The following is a 16,231-nucleotide window of genomic DNA, read 5'->3' as shown; positions in this document are numbered from 1 at the left end:
CCTCTTAGCCATTCACCAGACTGTATGAGTAAATGCTATGGGTGATTTTCCTCTAGAGAAAATGCTGTCTCTAGACTAAAGCCACTCAGTGTCTCAAGTGAATGAAAGTCTGGCAGCTTAAGGCAATAGCAGGGACCTGCAAAGATGCCTGGAAACCTTACTACACCACACAAGGCAAGGTGTCTCGTAGTTGCAGATCGGAGTCACTGTCTCTAGGAGACTACGTCACCAGATCTGTCTGCATTCAGGTCCTCTCCATGCTAACAGCCCTCATGGTAGTCTCATGCGTGGCCAGTTGGGCTCTCCCCTTTCCCTCATGCTCACCAACCATGTACAAAACCAAACCCAATTTCTCCACTCTGACCTCCCCAAGCTACCATGGAAACAACAGAAGGAATCAGGTAGGAAACCCAAGCACCAAACATTTCAAATCTTCCTGTACAACACAGCAACTGAGCAAAGTATGGAAGTGGATGCTTTTCTAACATCAGAAGCAACAGCAGAGATCTATCATATCTGTTAGCTGAAAAAGATAATTAGCAAAAATGGAGCCTTGTGCTTTTAATACAGCCCAGAAATAGGAAACTGATAAAATACAAAGATTTATTGCTGATAACTAACGAATTTAAGAAAACCAGTATTGGAATATAGTTATCTTTTAGTCCTTTTCTGCTTCCTCCTTTTAAATTCAAAGATTCTCCTGGGCAGCATGTTGACCCTGCTCTATGCTTAAGTTTAAAGAGCAGGAAGAGGTTCCTGAGAGGGTTCATTCTTTAAGGAAAAAAGTCTTCCTGGGCTGGAGAATTGGCTCACATACTGTTATTCAGAGGACCAGAGTTAAGTTCCCAGCTCACAAGTTTGCCAGCTCACAACTACCTGTAACTTCAGTTCCATAGGATCTGACATGCTCTTTTGGTCTCTGTGAGCACCTCCATGCACATGCCCTGCCCCCATACACATAATTCACATGTAATAAATGACACTTTCCCAGATTGCTGTGTTACTGCAGGAAACTTTGTGATCAGTTATAACAAATAGATTTTAACCTGAGTAATGAGTTTTGTCCCAACAGAACTTTCTGAGAGAGTAGCCCATGCCATGCTAATACATTCTGGACTGGTCATGTGACCTATAAAGAGACCTGTAAGCAAGATTATGCCAGGAGATAGTGGACCTTACCTTCGTTAGAATTCCATCTTCTCGGTGGTTCTTCTGTAGGACATGTTGAAGGGCTAGCTGAATTTTCTGTTGCAGTTTTTCTATTTTTACCTTTTCCTGCAGCCATGAGCGATCTAAACATGAGAAAACGAAACTTAGTGCCATTCCTTCAACACTGCATCAGACCCTTGTTCCTCGTTACTAAAACCTTGGTTACTGTGCTATGATGTGTGTTCATAGACTCACAGGCCAGTTTCCCTCTTTGAAACTTTGCTTCTGCAGGCTGCAAAGACAACCTCTGACATCTAGGGCAGGATATTAACTCTTCCCGCTGCATCTGGTCCTGGGATGGAGGGAGGCTGCATGTCTTCTAAAGACCAGCTACATTAGGGCCAGACCCCAATGACTGCACATGAACCCACAGTGCCCCACCCTCCCCAAGCTTTCGTGATAATTCTTTTACAGGCACTATCCCACCTGTCCCCCTGGCCTTTCTGAAAATGTAAAATTGCTTTTTAATCCAGGGCAACTCAAACTGTCAGTAGAATTTCAAATGACTTAAGGGCTGTTAATTTAGGAATGTCTTTGTGTGAGGATTCCGAGTACAGGACTGTTCCCCAAGAGGCTGATCTACTGGGAAAGTAGGTTGGAGGCAGACAGACTTGTGGACGGCAGTGTTTATAGAGGCATGCTGTCTTAGAGACTGGTATTAAGAACAACTCTATTCTATGAACTTGGTATGTGGATTTAGTGCTGGTTAAGATTTATGAAACTATTACTTCTTAAAATTTTTATCTGCATATCATGAGCGCTCTCTCTCTCTCTCTCTCTCTCTCTCTCTCTCTCTCTCTCTCTCTCTCTCTCTCTCTCTTTGCATGTGTGTGTGTGTGTGTCCCTGTCCCCTGTCCCTGTGTATGAGAGAGGAATACATGTGTACACACATGTTTGTAGAGGCCAGAGGAGGACATTAGGTGCCTTGTTCTACCACTCCCCACTGTATTTCCTTGAGACAGGGTCTCTCCTGACTTGGAGCCAGTCTGGCAGCTAGCAAATGCCCTCAGTCCTCCAGTCACTTTGCTAGTCCTAAAGTTGCTCTTACTTGTGTGTAGCTCTTTTTTTACTGAGCTCAGGTCCTCATGTTTGTGTAGCCAGTACACTTACCCACTGAATCATCTCTTTAGTCCCATAACGTCTTTAGAAAAGAGTTGTGTGTGTTTGCGTAGAGGGAGTATACTTTGAGAAACTTTAAGCTGAATAAGGGTGGCAACTGCTCTCGGAAGCCCCACAAATATTAGATAACATGTAAAAGTCCCGTGTCTTGTGAAGACATTCTTTACCTGGACATGCCAGAAACTGTTGTATTTTTGTTCGATTTTTCTTACCTGCTGACATCAGTACAAATGCAGAAAATAATGCAATTTCATCTTCAGTCAGGTGCATAGAACACAAACTCTTCCCAAATTCAAACACAAAGCTAATGAAGTCTTCACAACCTATGATTAAAATAAAGGAAGTTTAAAGGTGTCGGCGGTTACCCTAGGAGAAGAATACAGAACAAGGTGAAGAGAGATGGGGAAGTTGGAGATGAGATGGGATAGGAAGAACATTTCTTAGTTGAGTAGTTGAAGTGTTAAAAGAGAAAATGGCTTAGCCAACATCACCATCACTGGTAACATCTCCTGGTACCACCGTTATCATTACCACCATCATCACGAAGCATTATCCCCACTACCATCATCCTCACTGCCATCAGTAGTATCCTAGCCACTGCCATCAGCTCCACACCAGGAAACAACCCCCCCCCCTCCACCGCTCCCACCATCATCACCTACAGTAATGAGAGAGAACATGTCCTGGATTCTTAGGCAGATAACTATTTGAATAACATTCTTAGCATTTCCTTAGATTTCAAAACAGCCCTGTGAGGGGCATGTTATCATTAGATTATCATTATAGGGCCGAGAAAACAGAAACTTAACAGAGGTAAGTAATGTACCCATGGCCACAACCTGACATTCAAAGCCAGGTTGTCTGACTTCAGAACCCTCATTTAGAATAAACAGGATTAATGGCTACTGGCTAACTGCAATGCCCTATTGACTAGAATACTCAGATTCACGCTGGTGGTGTAATTATTTTAACTATTAATCAAATTGAAAATAATGTGAAAGTCTCCTAAAATAATAATTCAACTCACCAAAGATGAATTAAGTTTTGTTTCTGTTTTATCAGGTTTGCCAATTGGTTAGTATTTATAAATGGTGGAGGGATGTGCTGCACTTAGGGAAACCTCCTACCACTCATGGTTAAAATAAGCCAGTCAACACGTCTTGGGTTCCCCTTGTTTTTCCTTAATGGCAACATTCTGATTATCTGAATTACAGAAACTCAAAAGGACATATTTGTGATGCATATACCATAGTTTTCTTCAGCTTTATTGGACTTTTTCAATATTTACATTTACTTTTTGTAAATGGTTACAGTGAGAGGCCAGGAATGGTGGGCCTTTCCATTTTTGCTTCATTTTTTACATACGAATCATATTCTCTCTAGTTTTTAAACACTTTATTCATTGAAAATCTCATTTATTTGAACCTGGAAGGGGCACTGAGAGGTCATGTGGTAACTCACTCTATGACCGACCTACAAAGAGTTTTCATGTGATGTAGACAATAACTCCCTCAATGGCTAACCGACAAATGAACTTGAGCTTGCATATGATGTAGACGAGATTGCTTGCTGCATGCGGACTGTTTGATAGCAAATAGCTACAGATATAGTATGATAGGTGTATCACCCCTTAATTTAGATTCCAGATAACCAGTTTTATTTTGTGCAACAAGAGCTTTCATCCAGCCACATCCCTGAACATGACGCCCATTTACCGAGCCAACAATATGAGATTTCCTTACCTAAGGATTTGAAGACATCGGGGCCAGCATACTTCCCATCAAAGTACACGGTGTTGTTCTGAGAGTCAAAGGCACGGCACATCCTGATAAACACCACCTCCAGAGAGCCTGCGTGCAGAAGGATTGCTTAGCACCATCCCACTGTTCTCAGTGCCCTGCTGAGGTGCTAACACAGATGCCTTCCTGAGATGGCACAGTGGCTGAGGCAGGGCTTCTCATGTTGTTATCAGTCACACCAGCCCTCTGTCCACGCGGCAGAAGAAATAAAGATCGACTCACACAGCACTGTAGAGTTTTAAGGTAGCTTGCCTATGTATTTCAACAATCCAGCCTAGCAACACTCTTTGAGCTCATAAACACCTTCCCAACAGTTCAACGTGAGGGCCCGAAGGGTGATGCTAAGATATGGGATGCAAATATTTCCCAGTATAACCTTCCTCGCAGAGGAATAGGAAAATGGAAGGAATGCTTCCTGGGCATCTTTTTCAAAGTGTATACACACACACCACCTAAACAAATAATCTGATATGTATGAATGTTTTGCCTGCATGTATATGTGTGCACCATGTGCATGCCTGGTGTCTGAGGTTAGAAGATATTGGATCCCCTGGAACTGTAGTTATGGAAGGTGGTGAGCCTCCATGTGGGTGCTGGGAATTGAGCCTGGGTTCTCTGCAAGAGCAGCCAGTGCTCTTAACCACTGCACCATCTGTCCAGCCCTGCTGAATGTATCTTTTATAAAAAGGGTTCAGTTTCTGCTAAGCAAACCCTGAGCTCTTATCACTAAGAAAAACGGCTCCGACACCTTCCTTAGCAAGCATTTCTTTAACGAGCAGGTGAAAACAGGCTGGAAGCGGCATCAGGATTCACTTGCAGAGCGCATACCTGCTTTTAGAAGCACAATTTGATCATTTTGACACAGCTCCATAAATCCATCAATGCGTTTGGCAAACTCCACCACATACTGGATAGCTTCTGTAATCTTGATGGCACATAACTGCCACATCACCTCTCTCTGCTGTGAAGGAGGGAGACACATTAACATAAGACTAGCTGGGAACCCTAATGCAACTAGCTAGCTTCCTAGTTCGTAAAAAGCTTTCTTTGGAAATGGGTTAAAAAAAAGATTATAGGATTAAAAAAAGTTGTCTCTGTTATTTAGGTTCTAAAAGCCTGCTTCCATATCCTTTCTGCCTCCCGAGATCCCTGGCTTACTGTCTGAAGGCAATTGCATGGGGGTGGTGAAGTGGGGGGTAGAAAGTCAGGGGTATTATGAATATATGGGGCCAACAGCTGAAGACAAGTCAGGAGAGCAATATACATCACTGCTGTAACTTGGGCTCCCCAGTAAGTGGAGGCTATTTTTTAAAAGCAGTTTATTTATTTTAGGGAGTTTACCTATTCTTCACTGAGTGTGGAGGGAAAGGGGTGTCAAGTACGTCAAGTACTTTTTTTTTTGGTCTGTACTTGCTGAGCTAGATGACATCTTTGTTTCACATATTTATACAAATGGTCTTCTATTCAGAAATGACAAAATGACATCAAAACTCTGGAGGCTTCCCAGCCAGTAGGCGACTTCCTATATCACAAGGCTCGCTAGCTCTCATTGCATTGTTCGCTCTCCTTTGTGGCTTGGGTGATGGGGTGACTTTGTCCTCAGAGGCAGACTAAGGGAGCTGCTGCTCTCCCCACCTTCCCACTCATCACAGTGTCCTTGAGCTTTTGCTTTGCTCCTCTGCTCTCCCACTACATCCCGCAGCTTAAGGTTATTTCTAACAGTGTGATGGGGAACAATCCTGGAGCGGAGTCGCATGAGGACAGGGTCCTGATGCTGTCACTGGGTAGCCACAGCCAAGGTATGATGGGTTTCTCCCCAGTAACAGTGAAGGAGAGGATAAACCTCCATCACCTCCCCAGTAACAGTGAAGGGGAGGATAAACCTCCATCACCTCTCCAGTAACAGTGAAGGGGAGGATAAACCTCCATCACCTCCCCAGTAACAGTGAAGGGGAGGATAAACCTCCATCACCTCCCCAGTAACAGTGAAGCAGAGGATAAACCTCCATCATCTCCCCAGTAACAGTGAAGGGGAAATATACCTCCATCACCTTCCTAGTAACAGTAAAGGGGAGGATATACCTCCATCACCTCCCCAGTAACAGTGAAGGGGAAATATACCTCCATCACCTCCCCAGTAACAGTGAAGGGGAAATATACCTCCATCACCTTCCTAGTAACAGTAAAGGGGAGGATATACCTCCATCATCTCCACGGTCCTTTCCCAGCCCGACTTTCTACCATCACTGGCAAAAGCCATCTCTTCCCAAAGGCAAAATGGATAATTACCATCACCTTACCCTCAGCTTACCCTCCCACTTTAGTGGCCCATTGGTTGGTGTCATAGAGATAAAAGCAAGTAGGGTCACAACGTGCCAGGCTCATCTTCAGTCTTAAACAGTGATAGCCAGACCTTCCCAAACCTCATTCTTCTCCTTTCTTTAAATAAGATTTTTAAGTGTGTGTGTGTGTGTGTGTATGAACACACAAGCAATCCCCCCCGCCGTTCTTGTCCACAATCCCTAACCAACTCTTTACTCTAGCATACAGCACGGGCTGATTGTCTTTAACCATTCTTAGACCTCAAAATCTCCTGTGGCATCAGGACAAGTCAAGTCCTAGCTCATGGAGACTTTTGGGAGCTGCCTAATCTAGTCTCCCGCTAGCGCACAGAGGGACTTAGAAAACACAATAAAATCCATTCCAGCTGAACTTTCACATCCTAGCACCTGAGGAAGACAATAAAGCCCTGAGCCTGTGATCAGCTCTGGAGGTAAGGCCCTTAAGCAGAGATTAGAGATCCGATGTGGGACAGTCTGCCTCCGGTCTGTTTGTACTCTTGAGTGAATGCCTTCCTCCCTGCTTCAGTGCTGTCTCGATGGAAAGAGAAACCCCTCTGACTCTACCTTGTTCTGATAGTTCTCAACCTCCTCCTGCAGGAAGGTCTGCCATGTTATCTGCTGGAGCTCTTCCCGCAAGTACTGGCAGGTTTCCAGGTGTGATTTGGATATGTTCTGCGCAAGGTGTTCTGGGGAGAAAATGGGAGGTGACAACCGTGAGCAGGAACCAGCAACTCTTTCGCTTGTGTTATTTGCCTTAAAAAGGAACTCGCAGAAGGCAGTGTGCCGACAAGCTTTGGCTTCTTTTGTGTAGCTAAGCAAGCAAGCAGGGAGTCTTCTGTATTTGGGCCCAGGAGTGAGGCTCTGCAAAGGCAACACTAGCTGCATGAGGCGTATCGGATCCAGAGGCCTTGAGGAGCTTGACCTCGTCATGGGCTTTCCAGCAGTGTCTGGATGAACGCTGAATGAGCCTTAGGCATGACAATGATTGATACCCCCTTCTTGACTTTTTATGATGGACTGACAAAAGTGGCTTTTGAAAAATCAGGAAATTAAGTGTATGTGTACGCGTGAGAGTATATATTTAAACTTTTTAATTTTTGCACGTGTCCATGTATCGAGTGTCTTAATTGCTCTCCTCGCTCTCTTCCTCCCCAGTGCTGTGCTTACACCATGTCCAGTTTTTTTTTTTCTCCCTTTTTAAAAACATGGTTTCTTAGGGATTGAACTCAGGTCTTCATGCTGTAATGACAAGCACTTTATTACTTTTTTTTTTTTTTTTTTTTTTTTTTTTGGTTTTTCGAGACAGGGTTTCCCTGTAGTTTCTAGTGCCTGTCCTGGAACTAGCTCTTGTAGACCAGGCTGGCCTCGAACTCAGAGATCCACCTGCCTCTGCCTCCCGAGTGCTGGGATTAAAGGCGTGCGCCACCACCACCCGGCAGCACTTTATTACTTTATTGATTGAAACATCTCCCCACCCCTGGCATTAATAACAACTGACCGTTACCTTTCTTTTTTTTTGGGGGGGGGTTGTTCAAGAAAGGGTTTCTCTGTATAATAGCCCTGTTGTCCTAGAACTCACTTTGTAGACCAGGCTGGCCTCGCACTCACAGAGACCCACCTGCCTCTGCCTCCCAAGGGCTAGGATTAGAGGCATGCACCACCACCACCTACACTGGCTTGGCCATTACCTTTGATTTTTCTAGTAAACATAAGGACAAGCGTTGCTGAGACATGAACAGACTATGTGTTAGTTTGGTGAAGAGAAAGACCCTGGACCTTGCTACTTCTGAGATGTATGGCCTTGGCAAGTTAATCTCCCTGTACTTTGCTTTCCTCCTTGGTAAAATGGGGGAAAATTGTTCATAGGGCTGCTGTGAGAATGGAATGACTCACAATTAGAAAGGGAGCATCACATCTTGATGCTGTACAGTTATTAGACTGTGTATGAGGGTTCGGTGATATATAGCGAGGATATCTCTGGAACTGGTCATCTGTGGGCAAGTGTTGACAGAGGGCAATTCAGGACCTCAGATACTAGAGCACAAGGTGAGTCACACCACAAGGTAAAGGCAGTCAATCTCAGGGTAGGGAAAGATCAGGGTTGGTTGAATAGAACTGCAGAATGCTTCTTAGAAAAAGAGGGATACTGTGTTGGACCCCAGGAGATGGGCAGGGTTGGCAGGAATGGTCAGTTGTGTTGGGAAGGAGATGAATTCTATATAGAAGGGCCACTGGATGAAGGAACACATATGACATTTGTAAGGGACAGACAGATTTGATGATGTAACAGGGTTCACCTTCTGAAGAATCTCAGATGTTTAGGACTGAGTTGGGATGTGACATACATAACAATAGGACCAAGCAGAACTCTGCCAGGAAAGCTGAGGTATTAAGATTGCATCTGGGGGCAGAGGACAAGCAGTTTTGTACTCGGCATCTTGGGGCTTAGAAAGGCTGGACCAGGAGGACCAGGAATACAGTTGCTAAAATCGAGATGGGAGAGACTGTGTGTGAAGCGCTATGGTAGTCAGTGTTAGGGAGCGAAAGGATGACTCACGTTTAAAAAGCTGGACATGATAGTACAGGTCTGTAACTTGAATTCTTGGGGTAAAGGCAGGTGTATGGCCATGTATTTGAGGATTGCCTGTTCTACATAGAATGTTCTAGGCTAGCATGTCTACATAGCAAGATCCTGCCTTAAAAAAAATGTATTGGAAAGAATTGACAGGAGTTTATGAACATCAAGTCATACTGAAAAATAACCACATTCCCAGGATTGTGAGTCCATGGCAGGCAAACAGCGACAGAGCATGCGTGCTATAAACATGCCACGTCTTCCTTCAGACAGGAGGACACATGTTTGTGTGGAAACAGCAAGTTCACCTAAATGTAATCTGAAACTAGAGTCTCCCTGGAGACACAGAAACATAATAAACCCTAGCAGCCCTATCTGGCAGCACACAGGCACAGAGCAGCCTGGATAAATAGTGTTTTTTAAAAAGACTGAGTGTAAACAAAGAAAGTGTAAAAGCACTTCAAGGAGACAGACCTGAGGAGAAGTGGAGAAGCCAGCTCATTAAGAAAAAGCACCTGGGAACAGTGTTTCTGGTAGCCATGGCAACCAGCCTAAGCCACAGGAGGAAAGCAGATGCTGCTTCCCACCCCCCCCCCCCCACCCCCGCGCCAGGGCTAAGCAACAGGGTGCTGTAGCCATGCTGTATTTGCTGGCATCAAGGCGAGAAGGAATTCCTTTCTTTGGGGCTGGTTTAGCCATCTAAACTTTTTTCTTGTACTTCTATGGGTAAAGACACAAACAGTTAATTTTCTAAACTAAGATCTGTGTCAATGAAACCAAGGTGGAAGTAAATACAGAATATTAATGGTTTGTTGGGGTAGAGCAAAGGCCAGTAGGTTACATTCTCTTGAGTTGGTTGTTAAACATTTTAGGGCTGCCCAGACCTGTTTATCAGTAAGGGCAGATGTGTTGTCTCTCAAGCTCAATGCCTGTCTTCTGACGTTCTTAGGTGGTGTATTAGCGAGGCTCCTTTTCTTATTGGGTGTTCCGCCATAAAGGATATTTGTGAGGGACTAGCTTTATGTAGGCTTGACTATAAGAACAAAGGTTTCTTTGACTTAGTGTTTGATTTAGCTTTCACACCAGTGCCTCACAGTGTGGGAAGAGGTCATCTAGTTGCCAGTACAGAAAGAAGTTATGCCCAATAATAAATACAATGCTGGGCATTTATACCAAATGTATAAATCCCACTATGGAAAGGAGGAGCCCTATGGCGTCACAACCTTTCAAAAAACAGGTGTTCCCAAAGCTCTGCAAATCAGGTTCCCCACTACTCCCATGAGTTAGTATATTAATTTGTCAGTACTTTTATTGTATAATGCTAAAACCACAGCAGTTGCACTGTTAGGCCTCTCACTGGTAGATAAGATTTGGAGATTCCACTTTATTGTATTGGAATGGCTTGAGGGGCAAGTTCTACACTTCATTCTTTAATGTTTTTCTTTTTCGTTCTGTGTGAAGAGACTTGAGGGGTGCCATTTTGAAAAAGGCAAAAGAGTTATATGATGTTAAGGGAAACCAGAGATTCACTATCATTTCAGAGACAGAGAACAGCTATGACCAGCTACCAAATCCACTGGTACCTTGATTTTGTATGTCTCAGTCTCAAGAGTTTATGTATCATTCATAAATAAATGTCTTCTCTTTAGAAAAAAAAAAAAAAAGAAAAAAAGAATGGGTGTTGGAAAGCAGAAAATTCTGCTCAGAATAAAGAGCTCTTGCTATGGAGGACAGTGTCTAGACTATAAACCAAGATTAGCATATTTTTAAAAAAAAGGAAGCTCAGGAGGTCCTACAGGGCTCACACTCTGCTCTTCCTCATGTCTTTCCCAGTTATTCCAGTCAACACCTTGTTTCAGTTGATCTTAACAAATATTGCTGGGAACCAGCCATGGTGTCACATGCCTGTAATCCCAGCACTTGGGAGGCCGAGACGGGAAGACTGCCATGCCTTCCGGGTCATGAGGGATGTAGTGAGTTTCAGGGGCATGGCAGGAAGTCCTCAAATTTTATCCAGGGCTGAGGGGACAGCTCAGAGGCAGAGTGCTTGTTTGTCATGCTCAAGACCCTAGGTTCGATCTCCAGCATTTGCAAAATGGTTCATGGATACCTGGACCAGGTGGGACTCTTAAAACAGCCAATAGGAAGAGACAATGGCTAATGCAGTGCACACAGTGGGCCAGCAGGGGGCAGCAGCTACATTTCCAGTTCATAATCGATCTGGCGAGGCAAATGTTTTTAAGACCCTTCACTATTTCTAAATATCCCTTTCAGCAGAGGAGAATCTCACCAGATCGCATAGAGTCTAAGAAGCCAGTGTGGATCTGAGACCAGGTAGCAACAGTGAGGTCTGTTTAATCTAGGCGGTAGGAGTCAAGCTTTCTGGGCAAAGCTGAGCAGTGAGTTATTTTCCTTGCTTTGTGGCATCAGTGAGTAGTGACCCTGACCATTGCAGCACTGTCGGGGCTCCCCTCGCTGCCCTTGGACAGCTTGTGGCTATGGATGGCTACGGATGCAGCCCAATGCGAAGTTGTTAAGTTTACTTCAAAGCAGAACAAAACGGCAAGAAAATCTCCATTTTAAATTTGAATTGTGCTGTGTTTGTAATAGCGCTTAAACCCCTCCCATGGGAAGTCCCAGCTTCTAAGATTTTCTCTCAGACACTCAGGGTGGGATAGAACTTTAGAAGATACCATCTGGGTTGAGCATATCTCATTATTATAGATAACATCAATAATTAAAAATTACACAGTACTTTCTTTGTGCAGACACAAAGGATTTACATCTTTTCTCAAAAAATATGTAATATATATGTATATATACATACATATACATACACACATACATTATATATACATATATGTGTGTGTGTATATATATATATATATATATATATATATAGAGAGAGAGAGAGAGAGAGAGAGAGAGAGAAGGTGAAGGAAGGTGAAGGTACTGTTCCTATTTCTTTGGCTGGGCAACTGAGCCAATGTGGCTAAGTAACTTTTCCAAAGTGTTACAGTTCAGGGGCAGAGCTCTGACCGATGCAAATATCCTCTGGCTTCCGAGTTTGTGTTACCCTTTATACCTATGTGAATGCACAAGAGGCATGGTTGCTGCTTGCGGGCAAGGTGGCTCAGAGTGGGTTGTGCATCCAACAGCAAAGCTGGAACCGCCACCCACATAAGCTGACTTCTCGTCTCACCGCACCTACTTAGTCAGCCATCTCTTGCAACAAAGTGCTAACGGCTACTGTCACAAACCCAGTTAGCACTTTTTATAAAACAGACCTTGGTTGGTTATCTGGAATGTATGATCCAGGCACATGAATGCCAAGGGCAGGCTTCCTAGCCAAAGACGAAGACCTGTTCTGTTCAGAATACTGTGGGTATAATTCCTGAAAGATGGGTTGAATTTAGGATGTCTTCGTGTAGAACTTACTATCCTATTGTGCAATTCCATTTGCTTAAATTCTGATGGCAAAGTTTAGCCTACAAGGAGGTCTGGAGTTTTTGTTAGAAAGGCCTATAGGACAGAGGCTGTGAGATAGCTTTGAAGAGGGTTCAGCCAGTCTTTGGCACTTTTATGCCATGTTTAGCTCCCTCAAACTACCTTGACCTACGAATGGGACAGACAATCTCCTCTCAGAAGAATTCTAACTTGGTTTTGAGTTTGGTTCTATTTGAGTCAATTCATCCTGGAAAATGCTATAGCCCTGACTCCCAGGCCCACTGGGAGGGGACCAGTGTAGGTCTGTCCGGAGACTTAAGGGCACCAGCTCAGCCATTTTTAGCCCCATTCAAGTTTTTGTGCACATTTAGCCAAAATACCATGTGCACGGATAATGCTTTGACTCAATGCTTTGAATCTGTTTCAGCATTGAATATCTGGCAGGAGAACAGGCAGGTTCACTGTCCCTCCGGTGAAGCGGCAGCAGGCCTGGGGCGAGTCGGGTCACTTTGCGTGGGAACTTGTCAGCTTTCAATCAAATCCTTATTCAGTTTGGAAAATTTAATTTTCATTACAGTTTTGCTTCAGCCAACCAAGATTCCATGACCAAAAAAAAAGTTTTTGTTCTAGTTTGGGGGAAAAAAATTAAAAAAAAAATCAAATCTACCTCTGCTCAGCATGCCTTCTAGTTCAGAGGTTTCTGTGCTAATCAAAAGAGCGGTGCTGTACCGTTAGTGCCGCACAGTGGTTAAAGAGCAGGCTCAAAAAGGCCCCAGCTCCCAAGGGTTTAAATTTAGATCCATAGAGAGATGCTTGTGTAAAAAACTGGAAAGAACATTCACGTTGTTCTATTTGGAGATTTTTGCCTGGAAATATAAATTTTCACTTAAAAGGGATGTTTTATGGGGTGCAGAGGTGGAGGCAGCCTCTACAGAACACGGCCTTTATGGCTGCGAACTGAGGGTTTCTGTGCTCAAGTCGGACCAGCGGGCTCTTTACCACCCCAGGTCCTCATCAGAGCTCACTGGTCCCCGCAGCTGCTAATTGAAATACCCCAAAGGATTGTAATAACCCCGTGTGCAGAAGCACTGGGAACAGCAGATCATTCGAAAACTGTAAAGGCTCTTATCAAACTTTTTCTAATAATAGCACTGTATTTTTTAGAAAAAACGATTAAATATAGCAGAAGGCGTTAGCATAACACACACGAAGGGGGAAGTCTCTGTTGTCTGCCACCAGTCTTTCTAGGCCACTATCTCCTAAGAGGCAAACGATAAGGAAGGAGGGGTTGGCTTGTCATCTTGACGAAGCGAGCCCTATATGAGACATTATCAGTTCTGTCACCAATGGCCATCTTAAACATTTTGGCAAGGTCAGAGGTAAATCACCTCAGGCATTCACAATTCACGCCAGTGTGGCCAAGCTTGGCTACCTGAGGTGCCCACCAGATGGGTTATCACTCAACTGGTACTAGTTGGTTACTGGTGCTCACAAATATCTCCATGATAATTTAAAAAAAAAATCTCCAAAAAAGGAGCTGATAAACTGATTTTTATTATAAATGTTCAAGTTTAGGAGATAGAGATCTGTGATGGAGACTGTCCAACAGGCACACAGTACAGTTAGAATCGCAAGAGAAGAGAATTGGGGTGTGTCGCTCCATAGTAGGGTGGCTCAGATAATGGTAATGTGGACTTCCCTTTGAAAAAGCTGGAAGAGGGTTCTGAATGCTTACTTTATGCCAAGTGTCCAGCATGACAGATATGCTGAATGCCCTTAGTTGATTACTACACCATAGGTACATGTGTTGAAGTGTCACACCATCCCTCATGATACACAGTTGTTATATGTCAATTAAAAATGTAAAAATTTTAGCAACCAATTTAAAAACTTTTAAAAAAAATCACAAGAATATATCTACGGTTCAGGTTTGGTTAGTGGACTTTGTGTATGTGTGTGGACTTAGGCATAAAGCAATGCCCGGAGTCTAAGTGTATAATCGGTCTGGGTGGCCTTCCTCTGTGTTTATGTGGGTACAGGCTGCTTACATCTGTCTAGTTCCTGAGCAATGAATGTACTGCAAACACCATAGGAACAATCCAGCAGCAAGGCTGGCATCTGAATGGGCAGCACAGGCGGAGAGGAAATCCCACCCATCAGAGGAGCGTCGTCCCTTGTACTGCTCTTACTTCTCAGGGCATACCCAGAGCAAACCAGCAGCAGCATGCACACCGGCCGTTACCTAGTTCTGCCATGGATACGGTTGGGGAAGTCTCTCCGTTGGTAAAGGAGCAGTAGGGGAAGAAGCCAGATGCTGGTGTGTAGTCACATATGGGTTCCGGTTTGATCCCATTGATGTCCAGTCCCGACTGGTCCGGGGAGGGCTGGATATCCAGGTAGAAGCTGCTGACGGCAGAGTCGGCCTTGCTGCCCTCCGGGGTGTGCCCGTCCATGTAGGTGCTGAGGTCATCGTGCAGTTCCGTCAGCCCATTGGCCGAGATGTTGTAGGTGGGTGTCAGAGGCTCAGCTTCCCCAGGCTGCTGCTGGTGGTCTCGCTGTTGCTGCTGCATCCGGTGCTTTTGCACCTCGGCATATAAGCTGTCTCTCTGCTTCTTGGACATTCGGCCAAACTTGACAGCTGGAAGAGAGAAAGCAAAGTGCTCCTTGAACCAGTTAGTGTTATCCTTTCCCAAGCTTTTAGCTTTCCAGAAAATCTCAGAGCAGGTCAGCACAAAAGCAGGTCACCCACAAGCAAGAACAGGCTTCTTCACATGCCTCCAACATACATCCCAGGCAACCTTCCTTTTATTTCCCTGCAATTTTACACCCTTAGACTCACTGAGGATATAATGTTTTGTTTTGTTTCTTCCTCCCTCTGTCTTTTTGGCACAGGGTCTCACTATGTAGCCCGGATTGCCCTTGAACTGCTGATCATCCTGCCTCAGCCTCCTGAGTATTGGGATTACAGGCATACACCACCAAGCCTGGCTCTGAGGTACAGTAGCTTAATGACTTTGTTCATTCTCTATCAAATGGCCTGGCTTAGACCCGCCCCTTACTTTGCAGTCTTTGGACAGAGAGGCAGAGATGCAAAGACTCATGGGGTGTGCTGAGGCAGAAGCCTCATCTTTCACTAAATGTTCTCGTCTTTACACAAGAATGGAGTTCTTCCTGTGAGCAGCTGGATCTGGGACTTTGCGGTGAGGCTGCCTATAGTTTCTAGAACTGGATGTCAGAATCTGCCTGACTTATGAGGCCTCCTGGCAGTCGTGGACTTGTCTTTATTTTCTGTTTGGAGACGGGTCGTTTCACTGTCACCCAGGCTGGCCCTGAACTCCCAGGTGCAAGGGGTCGTTCTCTCTGCCTCCCAAGTAGCTAAGGCACACACCCCTGGGTCTGAACTGGATCCATCAGTAAGTGATACTTTGCTCTGCAATCATTTAGCCTCAGGTAAACAAGAACTGGAGGAGGGGGGAGGGCAAGCCTTGTAAGATCCCCTGGGAAGGGGCTGTGTCTGCCGTACTTCTCAGGACGGGTCCTCACATGGAAAGATGGCAGGGTTGCAGCAGCCTCCCAGTTCACTGTCTCCCGAAACACTCATCTAGATGGTAGGAAACCATTTTCCTGGTTGGAATTCTCCCACAGAGGTTCCTTTTATCTCCCTGCCTGGGCACTCTACAGAGGTCGCCCCTGCCGGAGGGACTCCGCTTTCCTAACTGATCATGGGTAAACTGATTCCT

The 16,231-nt window shown here is 44.7% G+C and overlaps 1 protein-coding gene across 3 annotated transcripts in view; it reads right to left on the bottom strand.

The window, feature by feature from the left end:
- Window positions 1-16,231, bottom strand: part of Rora (RAR related orphan receptor A) — a 728,880-nt gene that overhangs the window by 10,037 nt on the left and 702,612 nt on the right. For 2 of the 3 annotated variants that reach the window (XM_038321100.1, XM_038321102.1), the window contains 6 exons: window positions 14,734-15,129; window positions 7,034-7,155; window positions 4,956-5,088; window positions 4,071-4,178; window positions 2,541-2,651; window positions 1,180-1,292 (listed from right to left, as the gene is read on the bottom strand). In XM_038321100.1, coding sequence (XP_038177028.1) covers window positions 1,180-1,292; window positions 2,541-2,651; window positions 4,071-4,178; window positions 4,956-5,088; window positions 7,034-7,155; window positions 14,734-15,129 — 983 coding nt within the window. The remainder of the gene's footprint in view (window positions 1-1,179; window positions 1,293-2,540; window positions 2,652-4,070; window positions 4,179-4,955; window positions 5,089-7,033; window positions 7,156-14,733; window positions 15,130-16,231) is intronic. The other variant, XM_038321101.1, reaches the window with a different exon arrangement.

This window comes from Arvicola amphibius, chromosome 3 (genome assembly GCF_903992535.2).
Source record: "Arvicola amphibius chromosome 3, mArvAmp1.2, whole genome shotgun sequence".
Taxonomy (NCBI): domain Eukaryota; kingdom Metazoa; phylum Chordata; class Mammalia; order Rodentia; family Cricetidae; genus Arvicola; species Arvicola amphibius.
The sequence above is the reverse complement of the archived record's forward strand: the minus strand, read 5'-3'. Positions and strand labels throughout refer to the sequence as shown.